The 27,974-nt window shown below is 41.0% G+C and overlaps 1 protein-coding gene across 8 annotated transcripts in view; it reads left to right on the forward strand.

The window, feature by feature from the left end:
- Positions 1-27,974, forward strand: part of Lrba (LPS responsive beige-like anchor protein) — a 580,781-nt gene that overhangs the window by 546,379 nt on the left and 6,428 nt on the right. For all 8 annotated transcript variants that reach the window (NM_001439655.1, XM_087627154.1, XM_087627167.1 and 5 more), the window contains 3 exon segments: positions 6,236-6,403; positions 21,540-21,641; positions 24,685-24,881. In NM_001439655.1, coding sequence (NP_001426584.1) covers positions 6,236-6,403; positions 21,540-21,641; positions 24,685-24,881 — 467 coding nt within the window.

Below are 27,974 nucleotides of genomic sequence, written 5' to 3' on the forward strand. Positions count from 1 at the left end.
GAGCACCTTATGTGTACACAGGCAAATGTACAAACACAGAAGTATACTTTTAAATCATTTTCAATTATTTTTAATTATTTAAAAGGTTTCTTTTCCATATTGGAAGACATGTGAAGTCTATCTTTTCAGAATATATATCTTGTCTTTCCCTATTCTTCACAGAATCTTGCTGAAAACTACACTACTCTTCAGAGTAGCTGACTACTGATTTAGTGTGTGACAGGCATGCTTTTTAAGATAGAACTTTACACCTGCACATGCACTTGTATCCCCTCCCAGAAGAGCAGACCAAGCAAAATCAATATTATTACAGCGGATATAGTCCAAGGAATTTTTGCATGTCAGAAATTCAAACTACTGGTAAATTTAATATCATATCTTTAAGGCATTTTAGAAACTGTCAAAAAAGAAGATAAATTTAAAGGTAGTATATAGTTGAATGTATATTTCACTATAACTGATCAATAGGCCTGTAGCGTGGATTGTTGTTAGTTTTGACTCTCTGGTGCTGCTGAGCATGCTGTCCCACTGTTAGACACCCAGGCCCTGGAAGGATATATTTCAAATGAAAGAAGAAAATGTAGGTATCTTGATTAAATGCTGTGGGAGTGGTAAGTTCTATTAAATTGAAATTTCTAATTAAGTGCTTTAGAGTACATCCTCTTTCAGGCTTGCTAATAATCCTTATGAAATGCATGTCCTTGCCCTTCTCTTAATAATTATGTAGGCACACTCAATAGTGATGGTTCTCGTGGAGTTTAATGTGTGTCTTTGAGACTGTTGTAACAGCTGAGAACAGGGGGAGAGTACTCTCTTCAGTGGAAATATTTATAGAATAAGCCCTAAAAATTATTTGTAAGAATTGTTCTTTTTTATTAAAGAAATTGATTTCCAAAAAAAGAGAAAAATTGATTTCCATTTCCTTATGGTTCATTTCACTGCTGGTTCATGAATGAAGACATGACCTCTGAGCAGTCCTAGGTGTCTCGGTCTGCGAGGTGGATTATTTTTAAATTAGAATTCCTCAACATTATGTAAACTACAGAGTGAACTGGTGTTTTCTAAATCTGTACTTCTTTATCATACTGGATCTTCTATTTTGATAATCTAATTCAAATCTATCATTTTCATTATGACAAAACGAGCCTTAGCATTATTTGATACACTCTCTGTCTTCACTAACTCCCAGGTTAAACTTGACACATCCTATTATAATTTTTTCTTAATAGTCTTTTAGACTGCTTATTGTTATCACTTTAAAAGTTAACCTTTTAATTTTAAATTTTAAATAATTTTAAAATTGACAAGGTAAATTCATCTTTTTTTTTTTTTAAGTTTTGACAGTGCGTGGAGTTAAGTTACCGCCTCACAGACTATCTTGGTGCAGAACAGCTCCATGACCCCCAGTTCCCTGATTATGTCATGTCACCTGCCGGACACTCTCAAGTCCTACGCAGCAGTGCTTATGTGTTTCACATCTGCAGGTTGCCCTTTGCCAGCATGTGCAGGAGTCATAAATTAGGTCAGTCTTCCATCTTGGCATTTGGAAGCTTTTGGACTCACTGACATTCCATATCGTTTTATTATGAGTACATGACATGCCTGTGTATGTAAGGTCAATCTAGCTGACTTCCATGCAGTACCAAATAACTCACATAATTCCTGGGTCCACCCTTTTTTTAGAACTTACAAAATTCTTGGCATACATATTATTGCTATGGAGGTGGACAGTGTCCTTGTCCCATACGTATTGTAGATAGTAGAGCTGAGATGTTGAGAGGTAAGTGACATATTGAAACTTAAGCAGCTAATGGTGCCAGGACTGGGGGTAGGACTCGGCCCTTCTGACCTTACCTGTAGCATTCGCTCTTTACCACATTGACTCACACAGGTGTCACCATCCTGGGTCAATTTGAAAACTACTGTAACTTGTAGCCCTGAGTTCCTTGTGAGACTGCCATGTCCCATTAGACTTAACAAAGTTCATACCATTCTGCTCCTCCCAACAGAAACTTTGCAATGCCCTGTTGAAAACTACATGTCCCCCTGTATGTAAAGTACTGCATAAGAAGTATTTAAACTTCATATCAATAGGACTGACTTATAAAGTACAAATTCATATTTTCTATAAAAGGGTAGAAATCTCAAGTGATATTCCTTGTACTGTCTTGTACACATAGCTCAGCTTCTAGTTTTATTTAAAAGTAATTTCAGTGAGGAAAATAGGAGTTTGTATTTTTATAACAAATGATAATACAAATATTTTTTCTTAAATTTGGTAGACAAGGAAAAATTGTATAATCGGTTAATGTATAATAGCAAAGCCATCACAAGTGTTGAATTCAATTATATTTTAGCACACAAGCCACAAAAAAAAATCCTTATTAGACTGGGGAGGGGTACTTGGGGTTGTAACAGGAAATTCTTGAGACATAAATCATGTTTTCAGGGTACAGCCAGGGCAGCAGAGGCAACAATCAAACCTTCCCCAGCAGTCAGATTTTTTCAGGCGACATTCAGATGCAGTCCTGCAGAGTCCTGTGCTGGAATTTTTTTTTATTTGTAGCATAGCTGTCAAATAAAACATTAACTAGAAAATGTTTTCTGTCAAAAGAGGGACATTCTAGCGTTTGTGGTAATATTTGTTATTAGTGCATGGAGAGATAGGCTGGTATTAAAGGAAATAGAAAACAAAGGCTGAGGAACACTTAGGAGATTATCAGAAAATAATTTACCAAAAAGAGCAGCGGGTATTTATACTGTGATTTATTTAAGAGGAACGAGCCTCCATATGAGAGCCGCAGCAGCAGCCTGCTGAGTTAGGCTGCCCCGCGAGGGGAAAGGGAAGCTTCAGATGCTCAGACGCATCGTTCCCCAGAGCCGGAGCCTGCACTGTAAACTGTAGAGACTAAAACTAAGCCGGACTAAAACCGTGAACTCCTTTGGTGTAACATTTGTGTCTCCCCTTTTGGATCTCCTCCTCCGTTCACTGCATTTACGCTGTTCTTTCATAGCGCGCTTGATACCCTTGTGTGTCTGTTCACTGGATTTCAATGTTCGTCCTCCCCATCAGACAATAAAGGCCCTGAGGGTGGAAACCATGTATCCTCGCCCCTGTATACTTCCAAAACAGCCTAAGACCTGGCGCCAAGTACATGCTAGGAAAATACTGTTGAAGCTTCATGATTTTGCTTTGGGGTAAAAATTAAAACAGGAAATGACAGAAGGAAAGGAAAGCGCAGGAACTGCGTATCAGTTCTCCTCACACTGATACTGGAGAGAGAGAGCAGTTACTTAAGGAGAAATGAGGGGCTGGGGATTTGGCTCAGTGGTAGAGCGCTTACCTAGGAAGCGCAAGGCCCTGGGTTCGGTCCCCAGCTCCGGAAAAAAAAGAACCAAAAAAAAAAAAAATAAGGAGAAATGATAGAGAATCTTGAGCGATTCTGCGATTTATGCATGCCAGCTTCACCTGGGCCCTGAACCCGTTGGAATTTAAGTAAGCTCCCCAACAAACAGTCCCTCTCTCTGTGAGGCCCAGTGCAGCAGGACACCTGACCCGAGTCTCCTGGGCTGAGGACCTTGCTTACCGAGTTGACAGTACTCATACAACCCCACAGAGTTGCTAGACTCCACGACAGACATAGCCTGCCCTTGAATAACAGAACACTAATATGACCTACCCGGCTTCCTTCTGCAGCTAAAACACAGACAGTTACCAACGAGAGTGCCCCCCAGCTGCCCATCTTTTGCATTCTGCCCTGCAAGATGTGTGACCATTTATTACTAAAAATCTTCACTTGAAAACGAAGTAAAAATTGCTGTACATTTCATATTTCATTTGGTCTTTTGACTTCTTTATTTTAAAATGCCGAATTCTTTCTAGCATATGCCTTACTAATATAATCCGACTTTGTAAGTGAGATGTTCTAGTGCCAATTTGGAAGGGTGAAGACATTTAGAAAACTTGTGGCACATTTAACAGTTCAAATACCTGACTTAACTGAATCTCTGATCTGCTTTAATTGCAGCAGGAAATTTACCATATTAACTGTAATGTACTATTGGAATAAGTCTGATTTTTTTTTAAGGTTGGTGACTTGGCTGTGGGTTTGTAAGCAGCTGCTCATGAATGAAAACCTACGTTTGACATCTACCTGATGTGGGCAAAACATCTTGCTATTTCATCTCTAAATTTGAAACATTTATAAGTCTTAAGTTTATTATAATAAATAATTTAAAATTTTAGATGAATACTTCATTTAATAAATTTAATCTTTTTTTTTCTTAATTTTCTTGGAAAGTAGCTGGGTGGTGGTGGCACACCTTTAATCCCAGCACTCTGAGTTCAAGGCCAGCCTGGTCTATAGATCAAGTTCCAGGACGGTTAAGACTACACAGAGAAGTTTAGAACAGAGGCAGAAGGAACACCCATTCAGAGCCTGCCCCACATGTGGCCCATGCATATACAGCTACCAAACTAGATAAGATGGATGAAGCAAAGAAGTGCAGGCTGACAGGAACAGGAGGTAGATCTCTCCTGAGAGACACAGCCAGAATACAGCAAATACATAGGCGAATGCCAGCAGCAAACCACTGAACCGAGAACTGGACCCCCGTTGAAGGAATCAGAGAAAGGACTGGAAGAGCTTGAAGGGGCTTGAGACCCCATATGAACAACAATGCCAACCAACCAGAGCTTCCAGGACTAAGCCACTACCCAAAGACGATACATGGACTGACCGTGGGCTCCAAATTCATAGGTAGCAATGAATAGCCTAGTAAGAGCACCAGTGGAAGGGGAAGCCCTTGGTCCTGCCAAGACTGAACCCCCAGTGAACATGATTGTTGGGGGGAGGGCGGTAATGGGGGGAGGATGGGGAGGGGAATGCCCCTATAAAAGGGGAGGATGGGGAGGGGTTAGGGGATGTTGGCCCAGAAACCGGGAAAGGGAATAACAATTGAAATGTAAATAAGAAATACCCAAGTTAATAAAGATGGAAAAAAAATAAAGAATATTAACTGCAAAAATTCTGGAAGTAAAAAAAAAAGACTACACAGAGAAGCCCTATCTCAAAAAACAAAAGAGAAAGGAAGGGGAGAGGGGGAAAGAGAGAGGGAGGAATGAAAGAAGGAGGAAAGGGGAAAGGGAAAAGTTACATAGTTTATTTAGATGCCAGTCTCTAATTGAGAACTTAGGCTTTTGAATATTGTTTTGTATGCTCCAGGTTGAAATGATTTTTTTCAGGTTCCTTGACAATCTGAGTTATATTTTTGTCCTACTGACACTTCCTTTTAAAGCCATGCTGAATGTTAAGGGTAGATATTCTGCAACACCCATTTGTAGACTATAGACTTTTCAGGGGAAAATGTTAACTATAAAATAGGGTGTCGGAGAGGACTACAGGTATCTAATTCTTTAGATGAGTCTATAAATGATAGCACAGTATCAGTCAGGCAAAGACTTTCACACCAAGAACTTGTTTTTTGTTTCTAACTCGGTTATGTGAACCACACTATTCCTTGGTTTGAAGCCGTGCCTGTATGTATAGTGACTAGGATTCTTCTCCACTGTTCTCAGCATGATCTTGATTTCATCATCTCCCCAAAGGAATTTTCATCACTCAGAGAATTAGAGCAAAGAAAGAGTGACAGGGTTTGAATTGCAATCATGATAAACTGTTCCTTTGATCAAAGGTTAGTCTATGTAGTCCTGGTTTCAAAAAGTAAGAACTCTCTTCAAGGTGACCTAAGAACAAAAGCACTTCCATATATATCATGAGTTTAGGCTAGGCTGCTAGTGAGCCAAGTTCTGGAGGACTTTCTGGAAGGCAGCAAGCTTTGGTTTTGAGTCTCAGGGTAACTCAAGAAAGTGTTAAATGGTTCCAGTATAAGTGTTCTTCTGGACTGCTTTAAGCAGTAAATATTATTCTTTAGTAATTTATAGTAGCCGTTCATAAGGATATGGTGTCTTCATATACAAGAATTTGTTGAAATAGTTTTAACATATGCCTTTCAAAACTTTCATTACTACTATTCAATTGATTTTTCTCTTCACTATTATAGGTAGCATTTAAAAGCAAACAAAAAAAAAAAAAAAAAAAAAAAAAACCCTGCCAGGTCAGAACGTTCTAAGATCTGAATTATTATGACAGCATTGTCTTGCAGATTATGTCTTTGATATAAGTTTGCCTTGTCTTTTAATTGTGCCTTAAAGAAAAAATGTTTTATATTTCAGGAAAATTGATCCAAGTGGTGTTTGGCCATTGGGATGTCGTCACTTGCCTAGCTCGCTCTGAGTCATACATAGGAGGAAATTGCTACATTCTCTCAGGGTCACGTGATGCAACTCTTCTTCTGTGGTACTGGAATGGAAAAAGCAGTGGGATTGGAGATAACCCCGGCAGTAAGTACAGACATTTTAAAGTGAACGTTGTAAGTAATGTAGAGACTAGCACCTTGGGTAGAAGTGTTCTACCATTACATTGAAAATAAAACTGAGCTACCCCAGATGTTGAGTTTCTAAACTCATTGATAATTCAGGTTCACATGTGAACCCCTTGTTTTTATGTTATACTCATTCTTGGCTGCACTAGCTGTCACCAACTAAAATAGAGGTATTCTCATGAACAATATAACATGTAACACAAAAGAGAAATTACATATTTTCTTGTTTATTGAATTCATGTTTTAAAAGAGAAAAAAATAAAAGTTATAATTCTGGAAATCTACAACTTTATAATACTTTCATTTACATATTAAAAGATAAAACAGGTCATAAAGGCCAATATGGAATATTCAAATTGGCTCTTGGCTTTTCAGATGGGAAATGAAAATGTTCACCAACAACATTAAACGTCTTTCAGAAACTGCTAAAGGCAGTAAAACAACAAGAAATGTGTAACCATTTAAAATTGTAATTCACAGAAGGCAAAGAAAGGAAACAGCCACCATTAAAACCAATCGCACACAGCTGCCATCAGGAGATGGCTTTAAAAAACACATTAAGAAGTAGGAAAAACAATTAAAGGGACCACCTGAAAAATGAGAATTTAATTAAAATGATTATGAGAACGGAGAAGAGTTCCTGTAAGAATAGCTGTAGATTTCTGTTTCATAAGGCAGACTCTGACCGCTCTTAAATATTTACCACATTTTAACTGAAAGCTGCTTGCAGTGTATTTGGTTAAGGAAAGCTCATGCCATTACCTGAATACTGGACCTTATGTCTGGGTGGAAATATAGTTCATCTTGTCATAGTTTCGATTGACTTCTCCAGGTTGTGCAAAAATGGGCAATACTTGTGTGACAGTAAACACTTTGTTCAAAAATGCTAATATTCATTTAGTAAAATGCAAAGTTTTTTATAAGTTTTTCTTTTTATGCATTTGAGAGATTTTTTATTGGATCATAAACACTGTATTCAGGTAAGACCTAATGGACCTATTTATGACTTTAATCAAAGATAATCTTATATGTGACTAGAATAGAAAAAAGTTCTGATACTGTGGGTGATCCAGTCAGATCAAGCTGTAGTGTGTTTGAACTCCGGGAAGGTATGCTTTTGTGCATGTCTCTTCCTTACACAGACATCTCTGCTTTATATATAATTACAATTAACTTAAAAATATAAAAAACTCAGGGACTTTGATTTCCTAAATACATACTGTGATTCTTTGATTGTGGTGGCCTCTGAGGCCTCTCCTTTCTTGGCCTTCTAGATTGACTACTTTCAGTTTCTTTTTTCTCTTTTCTTTTAATATAAGATTAATTATATAAACCTACCACTTTCTTAGTCTTTCAAACAGTTTAGGAAAGCCTTTTTCTTGCTTTAAAATGTTTTGAGCATGTACAGCAATTTGTACCCACAAAGACAGACATTTGAGTCTCTGTTTTTCGCTCAGCGTGGTTACCTTCTCTAGTTATGTCACGTTGCCAGCCCTGTGTGTTCTGAGAGACCTAAAGCCCTGCTTGCTGTTCCTGCCCGGAGCTGCATAACATTCCAGATATTTAATTATGCTTTGAGATGAGAAAAATTCCGGTTTTCAGAGTATTTTATATCTATTTATACATTAAATGATATATGCATGTATTTAAATATGTTATTTATTTAAGTACCTTATAAATTGCCCTAGAGATGGTTTTTGTATTTGTGTCATTTAAATAGAGAATCAAGAAGGAATGACCAAATACTGAGATTCACTGTAAAAGAGAAATCTAAGTTCCTGGCTCTGCCGTGGCCTCCCCTCCCACCCCGCCCTGCCCCCATCTGTAAAATAAAGCAGTGGTGGGAACTGTTATCAGAGGCACAAGGTGCTCAGCAGACATAAATCACCTCACAAACTCCATCTCGGCTACATATTAAAATGTTACATGCAGTGTCCACATTCTCTCCTCTGTAATATGGTGGGCAGTAACACCTAGAAATCCACATAAAGAAGAGGAGAAAAAGCAGAAACACAGCACATCTAATACAATTTTCAGAAAACTGTAATGTATTTTGAATAAATTGTATTACCTCATTCTTTCTGGCCTTTTTATAATATCTGATGCCCCAATTCAATTTCACTTCAGCTTTGAAGAATGAATCTGTGAGAAAGATAAACAGGTACTTTTTCTTACTAGGAGAATGTACACACATTTAAAAAAAAAAAGATAAAAAAGCCAATCTAAGCTTTTAAAAACAAATAGCAGACTCTCTCAGACAGTTTCACTGAGCATAACTGTTTTCAACTGGTTCCGCTCTCTCATCCTCTGGCGTAGCAAGGCTGTGAGCAGCCGTTAAAGGCTGAAGCCAGTGCCTCAGATGAGCGTTCAGACTCCCGCATTCGCAGTGTGTCTCAGAGCCACAGGAAGACAGACCCCTGGGAACAGCCACATGCTCGCATGCACTTGTAGGATGGCTGGTAAACACAGAGGAGTACTTTAACCTCATTTTTTTTTAATTGCATGAAAGGAAGAAAAGAGGTGGGGGGGGGGCAACCTCTTGCTTTTTTCCTGCATTCTATAGTTCTTTCAGCAATTTAACTTTATTTTAAATTTTAAAATTCCAAGAATAGTTAGTGATTTTTGCTTGCAAGGATCACAGCAAAAGCCAAATACCATTTTCTTCAAATCTAGTAATTGTTGCTGTATAGGAAGTTGGTAGTGGTGTGACTATTTTAACCTAATGTTATACAATGTTAATATGTGTATTAGTTGGATAAAAATCAGGCTAACTCAACTTGGATGAAACCTATAAATAGTATAATTTGGGGCTCTAAAAATGACTCCGATGTTTTATGAAACCTGTCTAGATCCTGCAGCCAAAGGCCTGCTCCCGGCAGACAGGCCGTTTTTCACCTTTGGCTCTATTGTCTTGCGATCCTTATCTGCTGTGGGATGCAGCTTTCCAGTAAGAAGGCTGGAAATAGTATCCCACTTGGTTGCGGATGGTTTCGTAACATTAACCAGGACGATTTCAGTGAAAGGTGTTTTCTGCAGAAAGCTCAGCACCCTGTCAGCGCACTGCAGCCCACTGTCTTAGACCGAGATTCCTCGAGTGAAAGGCTTTCCCTTCAGGACAATGGTGGCCAGACCGACCGTCTTCTCCAAAGTCTGCACAGAGTGTGCTCCTTTGGTTCACTAAGTTGGTATTTAAATTAAACACTTCCAACTCTGACATGATTGTACTTTATACAAACAAGATGAAAACATACAAGTTATTATTTACTCGCTAATTTATATTACACCCATAAATCATAAACCGGAATCTTAAAAACTAACCATGTATGCGACACTTTTAGATTTCGAAGTAATTCTTTTTACAGCCACAGTCTATTAGCTTTTGGAGTAAATGGCTGCCGAATGTGAGGGTGTTGCATAGATTTGTGTGTGCACTATTTCAGTAAAGTACTTTAACATTCTTGCATTCTGGTTTTGATTTGATGGAAAGGTGGCATTTTTTTTTTCCTCTTTGCAATCAGACATGCTAATCTATGTCAGCTTTCTCCTTATGGGAATGGCGTCTATGGGGGGGCTGGTGTGGGTTATATAACAACAAGATTCTGTTCTTTAAGAATATTTCAGCACCGTTAATTAGAAAGAAGATTTTATTAACCGTAAGGCTAGCACTAACAGACTGCAGAGCTGTTTTTAAAGTACTGTATACTGGAGCTGCCCTGCTTTTCCTCTGTCTAAAACTTCATTTTGTTATACTCTCATCAATCACTTCAGTCATTACCGTAAATCCTACTGTTGTTAATTTTACCAGTATCACCCTAATGAGACATTCCTGCTATAATTAAAAATGAATTCTAACGTTAAGGCATTCTAAATTTTTTTAATGAATTTAGAATGATCTTGCCCTATGACTATAAATAGCACTGGTGCACATAGACTTACATCACGTCTGTAAGAGACGTGGTATGGTAACATGTGCAGGTGAGTTATTTACCGGGTGCCGTGCCCGTGTGTTTATACATGTGTATGTTTTTATGTGTGCATTTAGGAATCATGTCCTTTTCCTCCTAAAGCCTAACATGTTTTACTGAAGCTACTGATAAATTCTTATTCTTTGTCTTGGCAAAACATAGGTACTGTAGCGCAGTGTCCTCTCTGTAAGTAGGTAGCCTAGAGCACCATCTGCTGGACACATTTGGGGACATAAAGCTCTGTAATGGGAAAGGCAGAGCCTGGAAACATTGGTGTGTTTTGCCTCTAATTGCCTGTGGTAGATTATTCACCGGTCTTAAGTGTCAGCATACGTGTGATGTGTTAAACCTTGTATGTTTTTAAAAAGAAATCATTTTATTCTTCTGTTCTCACCATAACCTAGAATTGGGACTTTATAATAAATGTTTTAAGCAAAGCATAGAATATGCCTAAAAAAAAAAAAAATCAAAGCACCAGTTTGTCCTGAGATAAACTCACATCTTAATGATCATAGGTCTTCAGTAAGTTACAGTTGGCAGAGATGGTTTAGGTAATACCTACCCTTGGTTCCTTACCCTTACTTGTATGTGAAAGCAGTGCTGGAGGCACGTGGCCTTTTATGTAAGGGACGGGGCTGGATCTGATTCTTTGTGGAGGACACCAGTTCTTACATATGCCTCAATCAGACCAAACCCAGTTCCCCCCTGGCCTACTGCACTACCTAATATCTTTATTTTCTTGTAAAATTCAAAGTACGGGTTTGAAGCCGTATGCTGGCAGTGTTCAGGTTCAGGTGACATTAAAAATACGCCTATGAAATTCTCCAGGTCCAGGATGTTTAGTGCTCTGTGATGTAATGCAGGCCCTCAAATTCCAACAAAACAACTCTGTATTTACTTCTTGTATTAATAGTAGATGTGGTAAAAGGAATTATATTCATATGGCAAGCAAGTACAACCCTAATGTGCACCATATGCAGAGCAGAGGGGTGATGTGCCAATATATCATATTTATTTACCTTGTTTGGTTGCAGAGAAAAATCATTATACCATTCACCCAAGGGCTGTAGCCACTTAAATATGAGGACAGAGAAACTGATTTATGCCCTCAAACTAAAACTGAGTATCTTCATATGTGGACATTACGAACAATCCCAAAGAAAGTTACAAACACTTCATGCTCAAGAGAACGGTTAATTTCAAGCAATGGCTGAAATTACTGTAAGAGTACATACTGCTGTCATTATTACCCTGAAATTACCACTGGTGTCCTACCCCCTTTCTCACATGAAAAGTAAGATTTGGAGCTGCTAGAATGTTGTATAACGCATTCCCTCGCCCCACGAGTGTGGCAGTGCTGTAGCATTTCTAAGTATGCATGTAGCTGAGAGCTCTGGGCCAACATTAAGCTGATTTTTACCATCTTCAGACAGGCTCAGTTTACTAGGAAGATTGCATGAGACCAAACATATAATGTACCTCGTGTTATGCAGTAGATATGCCTGAAGCCTTATGAGAAGCCATTTTATATGAAATTATTTGTTTCTTTTTTAAAACCCCACTTTTTCTAGTTACCTCAATTTTCACATGCTAGAACCATTACTTTATAGAGCTAATTTAAAGTGCTAATTAACAAATTTTAGATTTGATGGGTTTTCTGTTTGTTCTTGTCTGGGTATTTGTTTTATTTTATTTTATTTTATTTATTTATTTATTTATTTATTTATTTATTTATTTTTGCTGTAGGGTCTCCAGGAGTCTGGGCTGGCCTGGAGTATCCTGACCCTCCTGCCTCCACCTCCCAAGGATCGGGAGTACAAGTGTGAGCCACCACACCTAGCTTGTGGCTGCGTTTTCTTTGTTCTTTGTTTTGTTTTGCTAGTTGCTATCACCTAGTTTCTATACCATTGCACATCACACATCCACTACCTTCCAAAGTAAATTTTCTTCAGTTCTAATAGGCTTGGTCAGACTTCCAATGTTCCAATGTAGGATTAGAAGATTTTGGGGTTTTTTTTTTGTTTTGTTTTGTTTTTTGTTGTTGTTGTTGTTTTGTTTTGTTTTTTTTGTACTTTCTGTGTATGAGTGTTTGGCCTACATGTATATATGTGCCCACAGAAGCCAGCAGAGGTCATTGGTCCCCTGATGTTGGAGTTACAGGTGGTTTTGAACCACCATGTGGGTGCTGGGAGTCAAACTGACGTCCCCTGCAAGTACAGCAAGTCTTCTAAACCACTGAGCTGTCTCCCCAGCCTCTGCAAGTATTTTTAAATGGAAATGCTAACTCCCTGGACCTCAGTTCCGTTGACAGGTTAACTCTAAAACTACTGGCCGCCTTATTTGTTCATTTCTCTGCGGTATAGTGTTCTGTAACTGAGATGATGATTTTATTTTCTCGAGGTGGTTTAGAACAAGGTTTGTTTTGTTTTGTTTTGTTTTGTTTTTTCTCAAAACAGGTCTCACTATATAGTTCTGGCTATCCTGGAACTCACTATGTAGACCAGGATGGCCTGAAACTCACAAGAGTTCCACCAGCCTCTGCCTCCAAAGTGCTGGGATTAAAGGCATGCATCACCACTATGCCAGCACAAACCAAGATAATTTTAATAGTTAAAGATGTGAAAATCCTGCATGGCTTTCAAAGTGCCTAACTTACATGAATTTACAAAAAAAAAACTTTCAAATGATAAGGAAGATACATTAAAAAGAATTTTAGGGCCAGGTGTTGGTACACACCTTTAATCCCAGGCAGAGGGGGCAGGTGGGTCTCTACGAGTTCTAGGGCAGCCAAAGCTCCATAGTGAGACTGTCTCAGCCAACAGAGGCCAATGCAAAAAACTATAACTAATCAAAATGGAGAGCTGTGGAACTGAGCCCCAATCCCATACCTAAGGCTCAGGGAACATTGCAGAATCGAGGTCAGAAAGACTGTAAGAACCAGAGGATCAGAACTTTGCTGTGAGACTCTTGTTTCACAGAAATATCAGAAGCTGTACCCATAAAGTCTCACCAATATGGCTGCCGAAATGTGACCCAAGCCAGGATGACACCAAGGAACATGCCAAACTGGACAGGGAAAGACCATGAGTCCTTAACCCTACTCAAAGAACTACAGGCAACCAAGGAGAGCTGGGAGCGGAGGTGGTCCTTCCCAGGGAAGAGCACACCAATTGTTGTCCAGTGGTCAGCTCTGAAAACATGCATACAAGTAACACTATATGGACCCAACATGCTATATTTAGGAATATATATGTGTATATAAATATATTTAGTTATATATACTATATATGTATATATGTATATTTATATACACTTTATACACACACACACACATATACACACACACACACACACACACACACACACACACACAATAAAAAAGAGGCCATTAGTTTGAAGGAAAGAGGGAGAATTAATGAGAAAGAGGGCTTGGGGGAGAAAAGGGAAGGAAGAAATGTTTTAATTACATTCTAAAAAAAACAAAAAACAAAAACAAAAAGGCTGGGCGTGGTAGTGTATGCCTTTAATCTCAGCACTTGAGAGGCCAAAGCAGGCAGATCTCTGTCAGTTTAAGGCCAGCCTGGTCTACAAAGCAAGTTCAGGACAGCTAGGGCTCTGCTACACAGAGAAACTCTATCTCGAAACCCCAAAATAAACAAACACTAACAATAAAATTTTAAATGATTTGGATAATAGAATAAAAAGATTAAAATCTGAACTTATATTCATAAAATTCAATGTTGGGTATCAGCAAATGTGAACACCATTTCACCTCCATCAATTTCCTATGTAGGTACAGTTTGTATGACTATGTTCCTAGACGCCTGTATTTAGTTCCTATAGAGGAGCTAGAGCCTAAGGCCAAGCAGCCCCACAATGGAGAACCAACAAATGCAGTCTCCAGAAGTAGTTCAGTAGAGTCTAATGTGTGAACAGACTGAAGGGCTGTACAGTCTACCAAGACTACTGCGTCTGTGATATGAACATGGGGCGATGTCCTCTGTTCTGCTAAGTGACAGATGTATGTCCACGTCCTTCAAAGTCATGTGTATGAATGCATACGAGAGCTGGAGTCATAGCCAGCAAAGGCCAGCCTTGCCCACTTCAGATTAGTGGGACCTGGAAGCAAGCTAGTCATGTTCACAGTCACTAACTTACCTGCTCATTTGTAGTGAGCATGTCATATCTGATAAAGAGAGAGAACTACAGAGTTTTAAAATTTCCACACTTGATTGGAAATACATCTGCATTACTTCTCTTCACAGACATGTGGATTGTTGGGGAAACCTGTAAAATCTGAGACAAGGCAGAATGTGAGAAATCGGAGTGTAGTTTTGAGAAACTAAGGTATATTACTCTTTGACAAGAAAAACATAACAAGAACTATTTCTAATTGGCACTTATGCAGCCCAAGATCAGAAATACCTTTTATTGAAAAGAAATTTTATAACAAAAGTTAAGAAAAAGCACTTTCTCCCCCCTCTCCTCTTCCTGCCCAGTCATGCTTCTTACTGCGTGCTATCTCACAGGTGCTCAGGACTTACAAACACTGTGGGTAGTGACATAATTCTTATGATACCCCTGAGTGAAAACATATCATATTATCTCGTGTCTTTATAGATAACACATGAAGAACTTATGAAAGTAACATTTTTCCTTCTGCCTTGGCCCTGAAGCTCCTGAGTCTCTTACAAGAGATCACCTAGTGACAGGAATTGTAGTCTGAATTCAAATTTAGATACTCCTGGCCACAATCTTCTGTTTGTGGCGCTAGGGATGGAACCCAGACCTCACACATGCTAAGCCTATGCCACTGAGCTATAGCCCTAGTCCTAGAAGTCTCTTTCTTAGCCAGTAAACTGTATTTCAATTTTTACTAGATTTAAGTGGATTATCAACAATACAGAATTTGATGCAATCCTATCACAAAAGTACTCAGTATTTACAAAAGACATGAAAGGATAATTTTGTTACACTGATTTCTTATGACAGTGCGTGTCATAAGAAACTGTGGGGTTTTGGTTTCCTTTCCTTATGTATGTGTGAGCACACTGCCTGCTGAGGACTGAGCCCAGAGCCTGTTCATGCTGAGTGTACATTCTACCACTGACTAACCCCCACCCCCTGTCATAGTCTTACACATAGGATTACTTACACAAATTCACTGTTTATTGTACTCTTAGAAGGGAAGTCCACTGTAAAAACAGACGTGTAGCAAAGGAGGGAAATTACATGAACCAAGAGCTTTGACTGACTTTCACACCAAACTTGCCTTGCCTGACATTAGTAATTCTAGTGGTATCTACAAAAGAAGCCATCAGCATTTTCTGGTGCATGTGGCAGCCTTAACACATCTAACATGTTGACTGCAGTCTGCATGTTTAACCGTACAGACGTATTTTCACCAGAAGACTGTGAGGGATGCAGAGAAGGAGGGGAAGATGGATGATAACGACTAGAACAAATCTCAAATAATTTAGTTTCGCATAATTAAAAGGTGGTAGAACTTCCATGGAAAGCTTAGGAAGTTAATGGAAAGGTTTAAGAGACATTTATCAGAGGGACAAGGAAACATTTATGAGCAAAAAGCCATTTCCTTTCTTGATTTACCATTGTGGTGAGCCGCATGAGAAAGCCGAGTACTTGGTTTGCACATGAATGTTTTGTATTAATCAGCAGCAGTTAGTAGACAGAGTACATGTGGAAGGACAGGTATCTTCCCCCAGAAGCAACCTTCATGTCCTCTGTAGCATGTAACTTTTTTGGTGTTGTAAGTACGAAGACTTAAAACCTCATTATGCTTTTTGGTTTTTACCTAGATCCAAAGTGGCTTGTAATGTTGTTTTGTTAACAGAATCAAGTTTAATATTGTATTTTAGTTTTCTTTAGACATGTAGAGTTTACTAGTGTGAAATTGTATCACTGGTGTTTACTTAAAGACTTATTAACTAATCCTGAATGCTGACTTGGCATCCGAAGCACTTGTAACTAAGCGCTTGCATCTCAGCAGTGTTTTAACCTTTAAAATTATGTATTCAAGTACAATTTGCAGGATTATAATAAGATAGAACTTGCTTTGATAATCATTTAAATTTCCCATTTTTTTCTGTGGTGGTGCTGAGGTGTTGAGTTGCACCCTCAGATCCCAGTGTCCACTGTAAATCAAGTCATTTCAAACAAAAGGCCATATTGTATTCCTGTCCCTATTATCCATCGCACCACACATAATACCTCCAGCATCAGTAACTGTTACTAAGTCAATGCCAGGGCGAAGGAACAAGAAAGTGGGCAGCGGGGTGTGCTGAGTACAGTCAAGGAGCCACCCATTAAGCAATTTGTGGGAAGACACAATTTTATATTTCTAAGACTAAGCACAGGAAGGTGCAAAGCATCATTTCATGCTGGCTGCTGTTAGAGGGAAGCATGGTGTGTACCTGCTGCAAAGGACTTCGCAGTGCACTCTGAGACGGCTTCACTTTTGTAAGCCTGGGTTGGTGATGCTGATGATAGCAGGAACTTATTTCACATTTCATATCTTAAAAATAACTGAAAAGTGTATTTTTACATGGATTATTTATCTCCTTTGCCTTAATGGAGGTAAATCTTAGAAACCGTCTTTCTTATCTGCTACTTATGAACAAGATAGTAAAGGAATTACTTTTTCTCTTTCAGATGTGAAATTTTATGAAGTTCAGACTCCATTTGATAAAAATATTTGTTATAAGTGGGGAGGAAAGAAACACATTTAATACTACAAACATATACCACATATATATCATATATCACATTCTTCCAGCGGTGTTAATATAACTTCTGCTTTGCACATTGGCTCAGTGTACACACCAGCGGGGTTATGGAGCGCCTCACTGTTTAAACCAGGTTGGGTGGCTAGAGGACACAGGCTTCCACCAGCGTTCTCTGTTACATACCGAGAAAAGCACTTCTGTAAATGCTGGCGTGCCTGGGCTCTGTGGCAGGCTTTGGGCTGTCTTTAATCTCATTTGACTTGTTCATCTTCTTCTAAGGCCATCCTGAAAGATGTACTGAGTCTCCTTTTCAGCTTTTGGTAGGATCTGCATCAGTAGTCATAAAACTGCTCTCACACAAAGACCCCTTTCCTTTGAAGTACTTGCTCCAGCTTTTCAAAGTGGTCCTAGACGTCTGTCCTTTTTCTCTTTTCATTTTTCTTTAAGAAGTTTGAAGTGTAGCTTCTTAAACTACCAACCAGATAAATTTTTCTCCCAGCATTACTGAAAGCCATGACCATCTTCACACAGTAAGACTTTAAAGGGTTTAAGGGAATCTGTTGTGTTTTATGTCTGGGCTTTGGTGTGTCCTAGCTCCTGCTCTCTCAGAGAGCAAAGGTACAGCTGTTAGCATCCATTCAGTTTGTTTGTTTGTTTGTTTGTTTGTCATTTTGAAGAATTTATATTCACATTTTCTTTTTTTAATTTTTTAAAATTTTTATTGGTTATTTTATTTATCTACATTTCAAATGTTATCCCCTTTGGGTTTCCCCTCCACACACCCCCAACAATTGAAGGGGTGTTTTTCAGAAGACTTTCCCTGCTCTTTAAGTGAGACTGGTGATGCCTTTAGAATCTGACCCCACCCCACCCCAAGCAAGCCTGGTTTGAACCGACAGTGGCCAGGAGGAGCAGCTCCGGAGCTGACTGGAGCTTTAGCCACAGCCATTTGCTCTTGGCTTTTCACTCTGAGGTACAATGGGGTCTTACCTTTCTTCTCTGTTCCATGGTGACACCTGGCTCCTCTACAGCCTAGGAGACGATGAACCCATGTTACTGCAGAGAAGTGATAGATTCACAAGTCCCACAGAGACCAGTGATCTGCCTCGGTCAGTCCCCTCTGCCTTCAATTTCATTCCAGGAGATCCCCAGAATGGCTGCTCAGCCCAAGCACTCTGTATTTGTTTGGTTTAAGCCTATATCATAGAATTACACCATTAGTAGTGAAATTGTAATATTTAAGGCCCTTTGTTTATTGGGACTTATAAAAATCTAACTGCATTTTATTTTGAACATACGTTTTGATAAGGAGAAAGTGTGAGTGCTCTATCTGCACTTCAAATAAGTGAGCTGGAAATGACTTTCCTTCTTCCTGGTGTAGATTTGGGAGTCTGCAGCCTTAAGTGTTTGTTTCTATTCACAGGGCAAGTTGAGCACAGTTGGATTTCTGTTTTGATGTTATTTCTTACCATAAATCCAGCTCCCTGAGAAGCAACTGGCCATGGCTCTACCCTTACGCTTTTAATTTGTTGTGTTACTTGAGCTTGTGTTCTCAGTCCTCCCCACCACCCCCTTCATATTTCCTGAACTGTCTAACCTGTTTCCTGGACTAGGAAACACTTTGCCAACAAAGCCCAGCACTAAACAGTCCTTCATTTAGACCTCAGGAAAGAAAGACCCTTTCCATCCTGAAGCTGCTTTGTACGTGCATCTGCTGATTTGTGCAATCAGAAGTGATTTGGTATATTTTACACTCAGGAAAGCTAGTGTTTTATAAGCAGAACTAGTGAATTGTGCTTGCATAGGAGAATGTTTACAACTTAACCCCCTTTCTGAGGTTTTCTACCTTCTGACTTCATAGTTCTAAATTATTCTCTGTTCATCTCTTCCATTAAAAAAAGAGAAATAGTTAAGGTCAAGCTCCACCTTCCCTCCACTAAGCTCCTGGGAAATACTCCGAAGCCCAGCAAGCAGAAAGAGCTTTGGCATGGCTTCCTGACAGGATCTGTCTGCCCTAGGTGACCCAGGTGTCCTCTGTTTGTTTGGCTTATATGTAAATTGCTCTCACTCTTCACTCACTTTTCTTCAGACCTTCACTTTTCCACTGAAGAAAGATTATTCAAGTTAAAACACAAATCTCACCACCATTAAAATCATTTGTAATTTATGGATACAAAAACAGAACAATTGCACTGAAAATGTATTCCTTAAATCATATTGATCTTAATGGTTGATTTTAAAAAGCATTGCCAATATATATATTCATGCAGTAATTCCAAGAACATTATAATGCTAATTTTGTGGAATTTAGAATATGCCAAGGGGTGGGTGTGAAGGGAACCGTGAGTAAAGGGTAACATGTTAACTTTTTAAACATAGAATGTTTAGTTCTTAGTCTCATAATTTTTAGTACAAAATTAAGTAGTTCAGATGAGCCTGTATCATTTGCTTCTTGGAAGGTTTTTTCACCAAAATTTTTGGACTTAAGGAGGAAAAAGTGGTCTGTAACAGATTGCTTTTTAGTTTGGAAAATATCAAGTAGACATTCTAATAAGTTAGGTATGCTCCTTCTATATGTTTCAAACTTGAAATTAGATGAACCAGGTCCCTGGCTGGGCTTGTTCTTGGCCCATTAGTCTATTAGCTGAGGTCTCCCTTTCCTTCTCTAGGGATATGGACTAGCATGGCAACTGGGGCTAGAGTATACCCAAGGTAACCCACAAGTCCTTATGGAATAAAATCTCACTCAGAATTACTGCTAGTCACCAAAGCCTTAAGACACCATGGTGACATAGCTGTGCATTGTGGAAATACACATGGCATACCTGTCATGTGTCATGATAGACCTTAAGTTACTGCTTGCCCCAGGGAAGGCACATAAAGAAATCTCCTTTCTTAGGGGTGGAATCTTCTCTCTTGCCTTTTTTGGGGATCATGTATCTCTGTGCCTTCAATGAAGCCTATTTCAGGCATGTGCACACACTTTGCCAAATGTTGGAAAAGCTCATTGACCACCCCTGAAACCCCTGCTTTAGAGGCTAGATTGGTGTGTTAACGGCAGCACTGGTCTCCAGGTGCAATGGTTTCTGATGGACTTTCCTGACTTATTAGGGATCTTTCCTCTGAGTGAGCAATAGTTCTAAGGACAAGCAGTGCCTGAAGTTACAGTGGCAGACGATTCTTTTCTAAACTGCTCATAGTGAGCTATTTTCTGGGGATATTTGCCCTTTTAGACCATATAACATCGGTCAACTCTGCCATGAAACCAGTTCATAGCAGACAAGTTCAAGAATGCCAGCAGATCTGCTGCTTGTTAGCCGTTTGCAAAGGCTTTGTCTTTACAGACTAAAGGGGTGGGGGGTTAAATAGGGCCCTCTGGCTAAGTACAGAATCCCTTGTGTTCCTGTGGTACAAATTAAGTCACAACTGAAGCCTGTGTTGTGCCACTTCTCTGAGCTATGGCCAATTTTTACTTTGTGACACAGGGGCAGGATAAGTTCTTTCTTCTCTATTATACATTCCCTCTCTCCACAACAAGACCATCTCCCCCAAACCCTCTAAGCCTATAAGTAAAAACACAGGGGTTCATCATGTTCTATTGGCTGGCTGGAATGTGGGGAGGTTCTCTGTGAGAAAGTACAAGTCAGAAAACACTAAAATAGTAAGTGTTCTAGATAGGAATCCCACTTGAGATTGTCTTACTAGGAGAGATGCACTGAGCAGCTGGGGAAGACAAGGGGACCTGTCTTTGAAATGTAAACTAAGCCTGGGTTCTTGTTTTTAGTTTTAATCATTTATTGTAATAATTTTGAACAGAATTTCACATTATACAGGCTTAGGCATAGATCAGAATTGGAAACAAATTATTTCAACTGTCACTGTGCTTGGAGGAGGGCACTATGGGTAAGTCCATAAGAACACAACGAATAGTCAAAGTGTAGACCCTGAGTAGAGCTGTGTGGCCTCGGGCGTCTGTTCTGCTGTATAAGAGCTCATGAGATGCATAGGACATTGGATAGGCAAGCATTTTCAGTTGTTGCCTTAATCTAGTTGTGTGATGGTTTGTGGGTTCATTATAACCAAGGTCCAAATTTTAGACTCACCTATTGACTTAAGATGATAATTTTATTATATGAGAAAAGTGTAGAATGCAGGTTTTACTGTCTTTAGCTTTGAGTTCAAACTCTTGTTGCTAGATAATAAGGTTTCCTTAAATTCAGGAACATGCAGCCTTAAAATCAAACTGTAGGAAAGTGTAGATCCTCCTAAAATAAATTTTGGATAAATTCAAAACTCTGCAGGCTTTGGTATAGATCAAACTTGGCACCAAGTTATTTAGTCTTTATACACTGGGATTGATCTGTCTTTTTTTTCCTTGTTAAAGGTGAAACTACCACTCCTCGGGCCATTCTCACAGGCCATGACTATGAGATCACCTGTGCTGTTGTCTGTGCTGAGCTGGGCCTGGTGTTAAGTGGTTCCCAAGGTAAAGCTGTGTTTTCTTTTTTTCTTTTTTTTCTTTTTTTTTTTTTTTCTTTCGGAGCTGGGGACCGAACCCAGGACCTTGCGCTTGCTAGGCAAGCGCTCTACCACTGAGCTAAATCCCCAACCCCAAGCTGTGTTTTCTTCACACTGTTGGGTCTCTTGTCAATTTAATGTGAACAGAAATGAGGTTGGCTCCTGTTCTCTAAAGCTCCAGTCTATTATGGTAGCCACACAGGGCTACTAAATATATGTTAGTTAAAAGTCACATTCCTTGAGAGCAGTAGCTACACTTAGAGGGAGAATGTTCTCGTCAGGGCCAAAAGCCTGGTTTTAGCTCCCTGGTCTAAATCTAAGGATCCTAGATACGCTGTAGACAGCAGCCATTGGTGTTCTAATCTCCATTAAACAGGAACAAGGAGTGTCTTTATATGTTTGTTTATTTCTCTGACTTCCAGTGGGCTGATGGGAATCCTGACCCTGACTTTATTTATGTATGCCTACATTCCTGCCATATCACATGTGTACAGGGCAGATGACATGTGAGAACCGGTTCTCTTCTTCCACAATGTGTGGGTCCCAGGGATTAAAATCAAGCCATCAGGTTCAGCAACAAGTCCCTTTACCTGCTAAGCCATCTCGACGACCCCTACCTTGGTTTAACTTCCAGATTTCAGAACTAGGCGGGCCTAGAGTGACAGACACTGGAGTGGAAAGGATTGATGTGAGTTTGCTGGATGAGTCTGCTGCTAACACTTGCCTGTGTTAGAGATACCGAGGGCTCCTTCCAAGAGCAGGACAGACAGATCAGGGTCCACAAGCAAAGATGCCGCTTGCAGTTCAGTGCCTCTTCCTCCACCTACCCGTCTGCCCATCTCCTCTGTGATGAAGACTGGGCACAGGACTCTGTCACTTTGGGTGTTTTAATCTCAGAAGCACAGAGTCACTGTCTCTGAGGCTTGAACCATAGTAGTATAGCTAACAGGCCAGAATGAATATTTAAAGTTTTGCTTTGAAAAACAGAGTTGGTCAAAGCAGTGAAAAAGTAGTATGATTCCTTCGACTGTATGTAACCTTCATCAAAGCTTAAAGTTAATTACTATTATAGACCATCCCTGCTTTGCACAATAAGATGCCATGCAAACAGAAATCACCCAAAATTATCTGAGACATTGTCTCAGTGGGAAGTTTTTTCTATCGTTTTTCTATGGTCTAAAAGTTTTTGTCAAAACACTAAAATGAGCCGGGCAAGGCACATACCTGTAGTCCCAGCACCCAGGAGGCAGAGGCAAGGGGGAATCTCTGAGTTCAAAGCCAACATGGCCTACACAGTGGGTATCTAAACAGCCAGAGCTATGTAGCAAGTCCATATCTCAAAGACAAAGCTAAAAAAATAAAACCCAGCCACATAGTTTCATGTCTTTGAGAGACATTTCTCAGGGACAGGTGAACATGTGCACTCCTATCTTGTCCTCAATGCCTAAGCATCTCTTCTGTGCCTTGGGAAATCGCCAGTCCTCTTCTGTTTGAGCTTTTCACTTTTCTTTAATTTAAATGTCATGAAATACCCTCTGGGGATCCCTAATGTGGGGCTTTAGTTTCACTTCTTCTGGACATCATCAGCTCTGTTACAAGCACACTCCTGAGTTATGCCAACAAGTTTCCTTTGTTCATTTCCTGGCTGCATATCCAGTGTCTTGGCAGCGTCCGGAGCTGACTCTGCTCTCTCTACGCAAAAGTCCATTTATATTCACTTCTTTATTGAAGTTCATCATTGTTGACCGGTACCCCTTTCTGGTTACCTTCTTTTATAAAATGCCACATGGGTTATCACCATGAAAGGAGGAGGCAGCAAAGCAGCCGTTTGCTGTCTGCATGTGACCTGAACAGCAGATGCTAGATACTTTTGTGCCATGAACATTGTGACATGGGGGCTTCTGATTGCTCAACTGCCATCAATGTGCACGCTCATAGACTAGAGCTAGCCATGAAGTGCGCTTTGTACAACTGCTCTGATAACTGAACTGTGTTGTGATGCTAGTGTTATTTAGGGACTTGGAATTGAAGCTTATGTATGCCGAAACTATGCAAAAACAAATGGGTGCCTGTGGTATTTATGTTGGAAAACACTAAAGACTTTTAACACTTGAGTGGCCTAACAGAAGCCGAAGGCCATCCTTTCCAAAGGCTCAATTCAGTAGCCATGTGGGGAGCAAACAATGATTGTGTGTGACCAGGAGCAAGGCAGGGCACATAGCCACGTTCTCCCCATTTCTCAACACTTACCACACAAGATTTTGTTTCCTTTACTTTGCACAGGGTGAATATATAGTAGGGGTGGGTGGGTGTGTGTGTGTGTGTGTGTGTGTGTGTGTGTGTGTGTGTGTTGGGGGCAGTGCTCAGCAGTTACTGTCCTCAGGTTCTCAGCCTGGGGTGTCTCTGGGGAGTTCAGAGTGGCAGAAGCCACAGCTTGCTTTAGGGATATCAGGGAATAGCTCAGTCAGTTTAATAGTGGTCAAAGGAATGCAGTGTTTCAGCAGCAAAGCTGTGTGCAGTGGAAGGGAAGCTACCCCGCTGGCTGCATCTGCACTGATGTAGTCTGCTCTGCCCGGGCTCTCTGGGAAGGGTGCCCCTGTGCCTGGCGGGGGCAGCATTTGTACCCCAGTCTCCCTTGAAGCTGCTCTGGGATTGGAAATTGTCTTCCTTTTGGAGTTCTAGCTTCTCCCCAGTCCTGTCTTAATGAACTTTATAAAGTAACTTCCGTCTCTGAGGAGGATGAGCAGGAAGAACTTGGCTTCTCAAGCCTCCCAGTGGGAAGTGAGAGCTGGCAAACAAAAGAACCAGATTTTACAAAGTAACTGGCATGAGAGCTTTCTGAGGGCGGTGAATAACTGCACCAGGCACTGCAAGACCCAGTGGTTTCTCTGCTCCTTCAGTCACTGATGCCGTGGATTGAGCCCAGGGCCCTATGCTTACCATACCGTGGAGCTACCCAGTCCACCCTGTCTGTTTTCATTACATAGTTTTGCCTCTTGTTCTCTTCTCAGAAGGACCATGTCTCATACATTCCATGAATGGAGACTTGTTAAGGACTTTGGAGGGTCCTGAAAATTGCCTGAAACCAAAACTCATTCAAGCATCGAGAGAGGGTCACTGTGTCATCTTTTATGAAAATGGCTGCTTCTGCACCTTCAGTGTGAATGGGAAGCTGCAGGCCACCGTGGAGACTGATGATCATATAAGGGTGAGTACTGGAGGCTCCAGATTGTTCATTCACTGAGAAGCTTGGCTGGTAACGAGGACAAGTTCACTGAAGAAACCTAGTCTCAAACTGCCTGAGGCCTTTTCCCATGCCATAGGGACAGCACTGTTAGCACTTAGACGCTCAGAACACCCTGCGAAGCCAGTGCCTTTACTGCGGCCATGTGCAGAGGGCATCCACTGACACACTACCCATGACATTTCCTCTAGGTGCTACCTAACTTGTCTCCAAGGTTCACTGTACACCACAGCTGAACTAGGTTCTACCTAAAACTGGTTTCTCTTTACATTGGAAGAGGCAGGACGGGGTCACTGTGTCTTCTTGGGGTCAGCAGGTCTCTGCACTGACCTGCTGGAGAGCAACACCAAAGCAGGCCATGTTGGAGGCGTGGGTATCAAAATGGCACGGCTACTCCACCTCCTGTCTGAGGAATGTTAAGCTGCTCAGGCCAGTACCCAAGATATTAGAGGGCGAGGAAGAGAGCCAGCGTGTTCTTTGGGGACAATTTTCAAGGCCCCTTCCTTCTCACTTTCAAGATGCTATACATGTTGAGGGCCTGGGAAAAACTGGGGTGTTCCTGTCATTTTCTAAAATGGGAATGGAAGAGTCAAGTGTGGTGGCACGTGACTTTAATCCCATCCCAGCACGTGGGAAGCACAGGCAGATGGATCTCCATGAGTTCAGAGCCAGCTTGGTCTACAAAGAGAGTTCCAAGACAACCAATGCTACACAGAGAAGCCCTGTCTCAAAAAAAACCCGAAACAATAAAATAAAAATAAAATAAAATGGGAATGGAGGTGATGTGACCCATGTACAAGGAGGACATTTGAGTGGCATCATAGCTGACTATGCTCATAGCTGCACTTCAGAGGGCGCTGCAGACTACTTCTGCACACTTAACTCATCGTCGTCATCACCACGCCACTGGGGGCCTCCATGGCAGTTCTCCCAGGCACAGTATGGCCGCCTCTTCTCCCAAGGACACTGTGGGGCCTAGAAGGGAGCAACAGAAGTTGTGCACACAGGCAGCACTGGTCCAAACCAAAGGCCCCAGATGCTCCGGGACCCAGGTTCTCAGCCCAGTGGCACTTCTCTCTTCTCACTCGCCAGTTGTTTGAGAGTTACCTCCACCTCACACGGTGTGCACAGGCAAACTCACTCTGCTTTTATTTCTCCCTTATTTCCCATAATCCGGCATTTAAGCCAAGTACACATCAGAGGCTTCTCTCCTCCTTTCTTTACAATAATAATGTTGATGATCTGTCACTCTGAGCTGTGATTATGTTGTCAGCTACACTAATAAATCTGTGAAATAATTTAAAGCTGTCCACTGACTAGAATAGTTTCTGTGGTGTTGCTGTTAGACCAGAGGCTGTGGGAAGGGCCTCGAGGCAGCAGCAGGAGGCTCTTGTGGCTTGTTCACAATCACAGGCCTCTCCTCTGTACCCTGAAGCCATTGGGTTTTTTTTTTTCCCCTGTAAAATTCCCCACTGGATTTTAGACCTAAACAATCCATTGCTTTCCCCAGCCTTCCTGCACTTTATCATACTCACGTGTAAGTGGCAACCATGGGATTAAAGCGAGCTAGCCGAGGAGGAGCCTCTCTGTCCCGGGCTCCAGAGGCTGACACTTTCCTAGCTAAGTGCATCAGGAGGCAGGCAAGGGAACAGCAAGCGAAAACCCAAGACATACAGAACTAGGAAGAAACGGTCACCAGCCCAGACCAAAGACTCCATTTCTTCGAAATACCAGGCAGCCTGGCACCTTGTACATACGCACACTTTCCCACCTACCTTTCCCCTGATTCCGTATTGCTCATCGACCGACACTTTAGATCACACCACACATCAGCTGTACACTATGCAGATGTAATGAATGCTTAGATGCAAGCAGCCAGTCCCTCCAGAGCAACAAGATTGCACCATGAAGTCTAACCACCATTTCCCCAAGAGAACGTTTTCTTTTTCCCCTGCTGTTTTGGGATATGGGCATCCCCAGAGATGCTGTGGCCTGCCCGCATCCTCAGGCACCAGTGCGGCTGCAGCACCTCCAAACACTTGGATCCAGAGCTGAGTGAAAGCATTGCTGGGGTCACTTTAGATCCCAGCACAGTAGACCTAGATGCTAAAGAGAGGGTTAAGTAAGAGCCGGTGACAGACAGCGCTGGAGGGAGGAGGGGCCTAGTGCAGCAGATACTCGATTGTTCCACATGCCAGAGGAAGGCAGTGGGTCCCCTGTAAGAGAAGCTAGGAAATATTTTTACCTTGGAAGGTACCAGATTCATACAGTATTCTAAAGGTGGCGTGCATCTTAAGAGTCTCCATTTCACTTTATTTGAGACACCAGCAGGATTCGAGATTCTTATTAGAACACAGTTAAAGATTGCTTGGTTTTAGGTAGGTTAGGGAGGTCTCATCAGCTGTGTTTTACACGTGTCAAGTAGCTGCTGCTCTGTTCCTCAGTGCAGTTCCCAGCCCCCGAGACTGCTATTTGTGGGACGAAAGGGAAAGGACTGACTTTTTTTTTTTTTATTTTTTATTAGATAGATTTCTTTACTTACATTTCAAATGTTATTCCCCTTCCTGGTTTCCTGTCCATAAGCCCCCATTCCCTCATCTCCCTCTCCCCCATACGGGTCTTCCCCCATCCATCCCCCTTCCTGCCCCCCCATATTCCTCTGCACTGGGGGTCCAACCTTGGCAGGACCAAGGGCTTCCCCTTCCCCTGGTGCCCCAACAAGGCTATTCTCTGCTACCTATGAGGTTGGAGCCCGGGGTCAGTCCATGGTTTAGTCCCTGGAAGCTCTGGTTGGTTGGCATTGTTGTTTTTATGGGGTTGCAAGCTCCTTCAACTCTTTCAATCCTTTCTCTAATTCCCCCTAAGGGGGAAGGACTGACTTTTATTCACAACGAAAACTCTTACTAGTATGTATCTAGTTAGTGAGACTTAGTGACATGTAAGATGCCTTTTTTTTAAAGATGTATTTCTGTGTTCTTGATAGTAAGCTTTGTCCAGTAGACTACTGACAGTTGGCATCAGTGTGAGCTGAGTGGATAGCGACAGTTCCTTCTTTTC

The sequence above is a fragment of the Rattus norvegicus genome, chromosome 2, assembly GCF_021556685.1.
Source record: "Rattus norvegicus strain SHRSP/BbbUtx chromosome 2, alternate assembly SHRSP_T2T, whole genome shotgun sequence".
Lineage (NCBI taxonomy): Eukaryota > Metazoa > Chordata > Mammalia > Rodentia > Muridae > Rattus > Rattus norvegicus.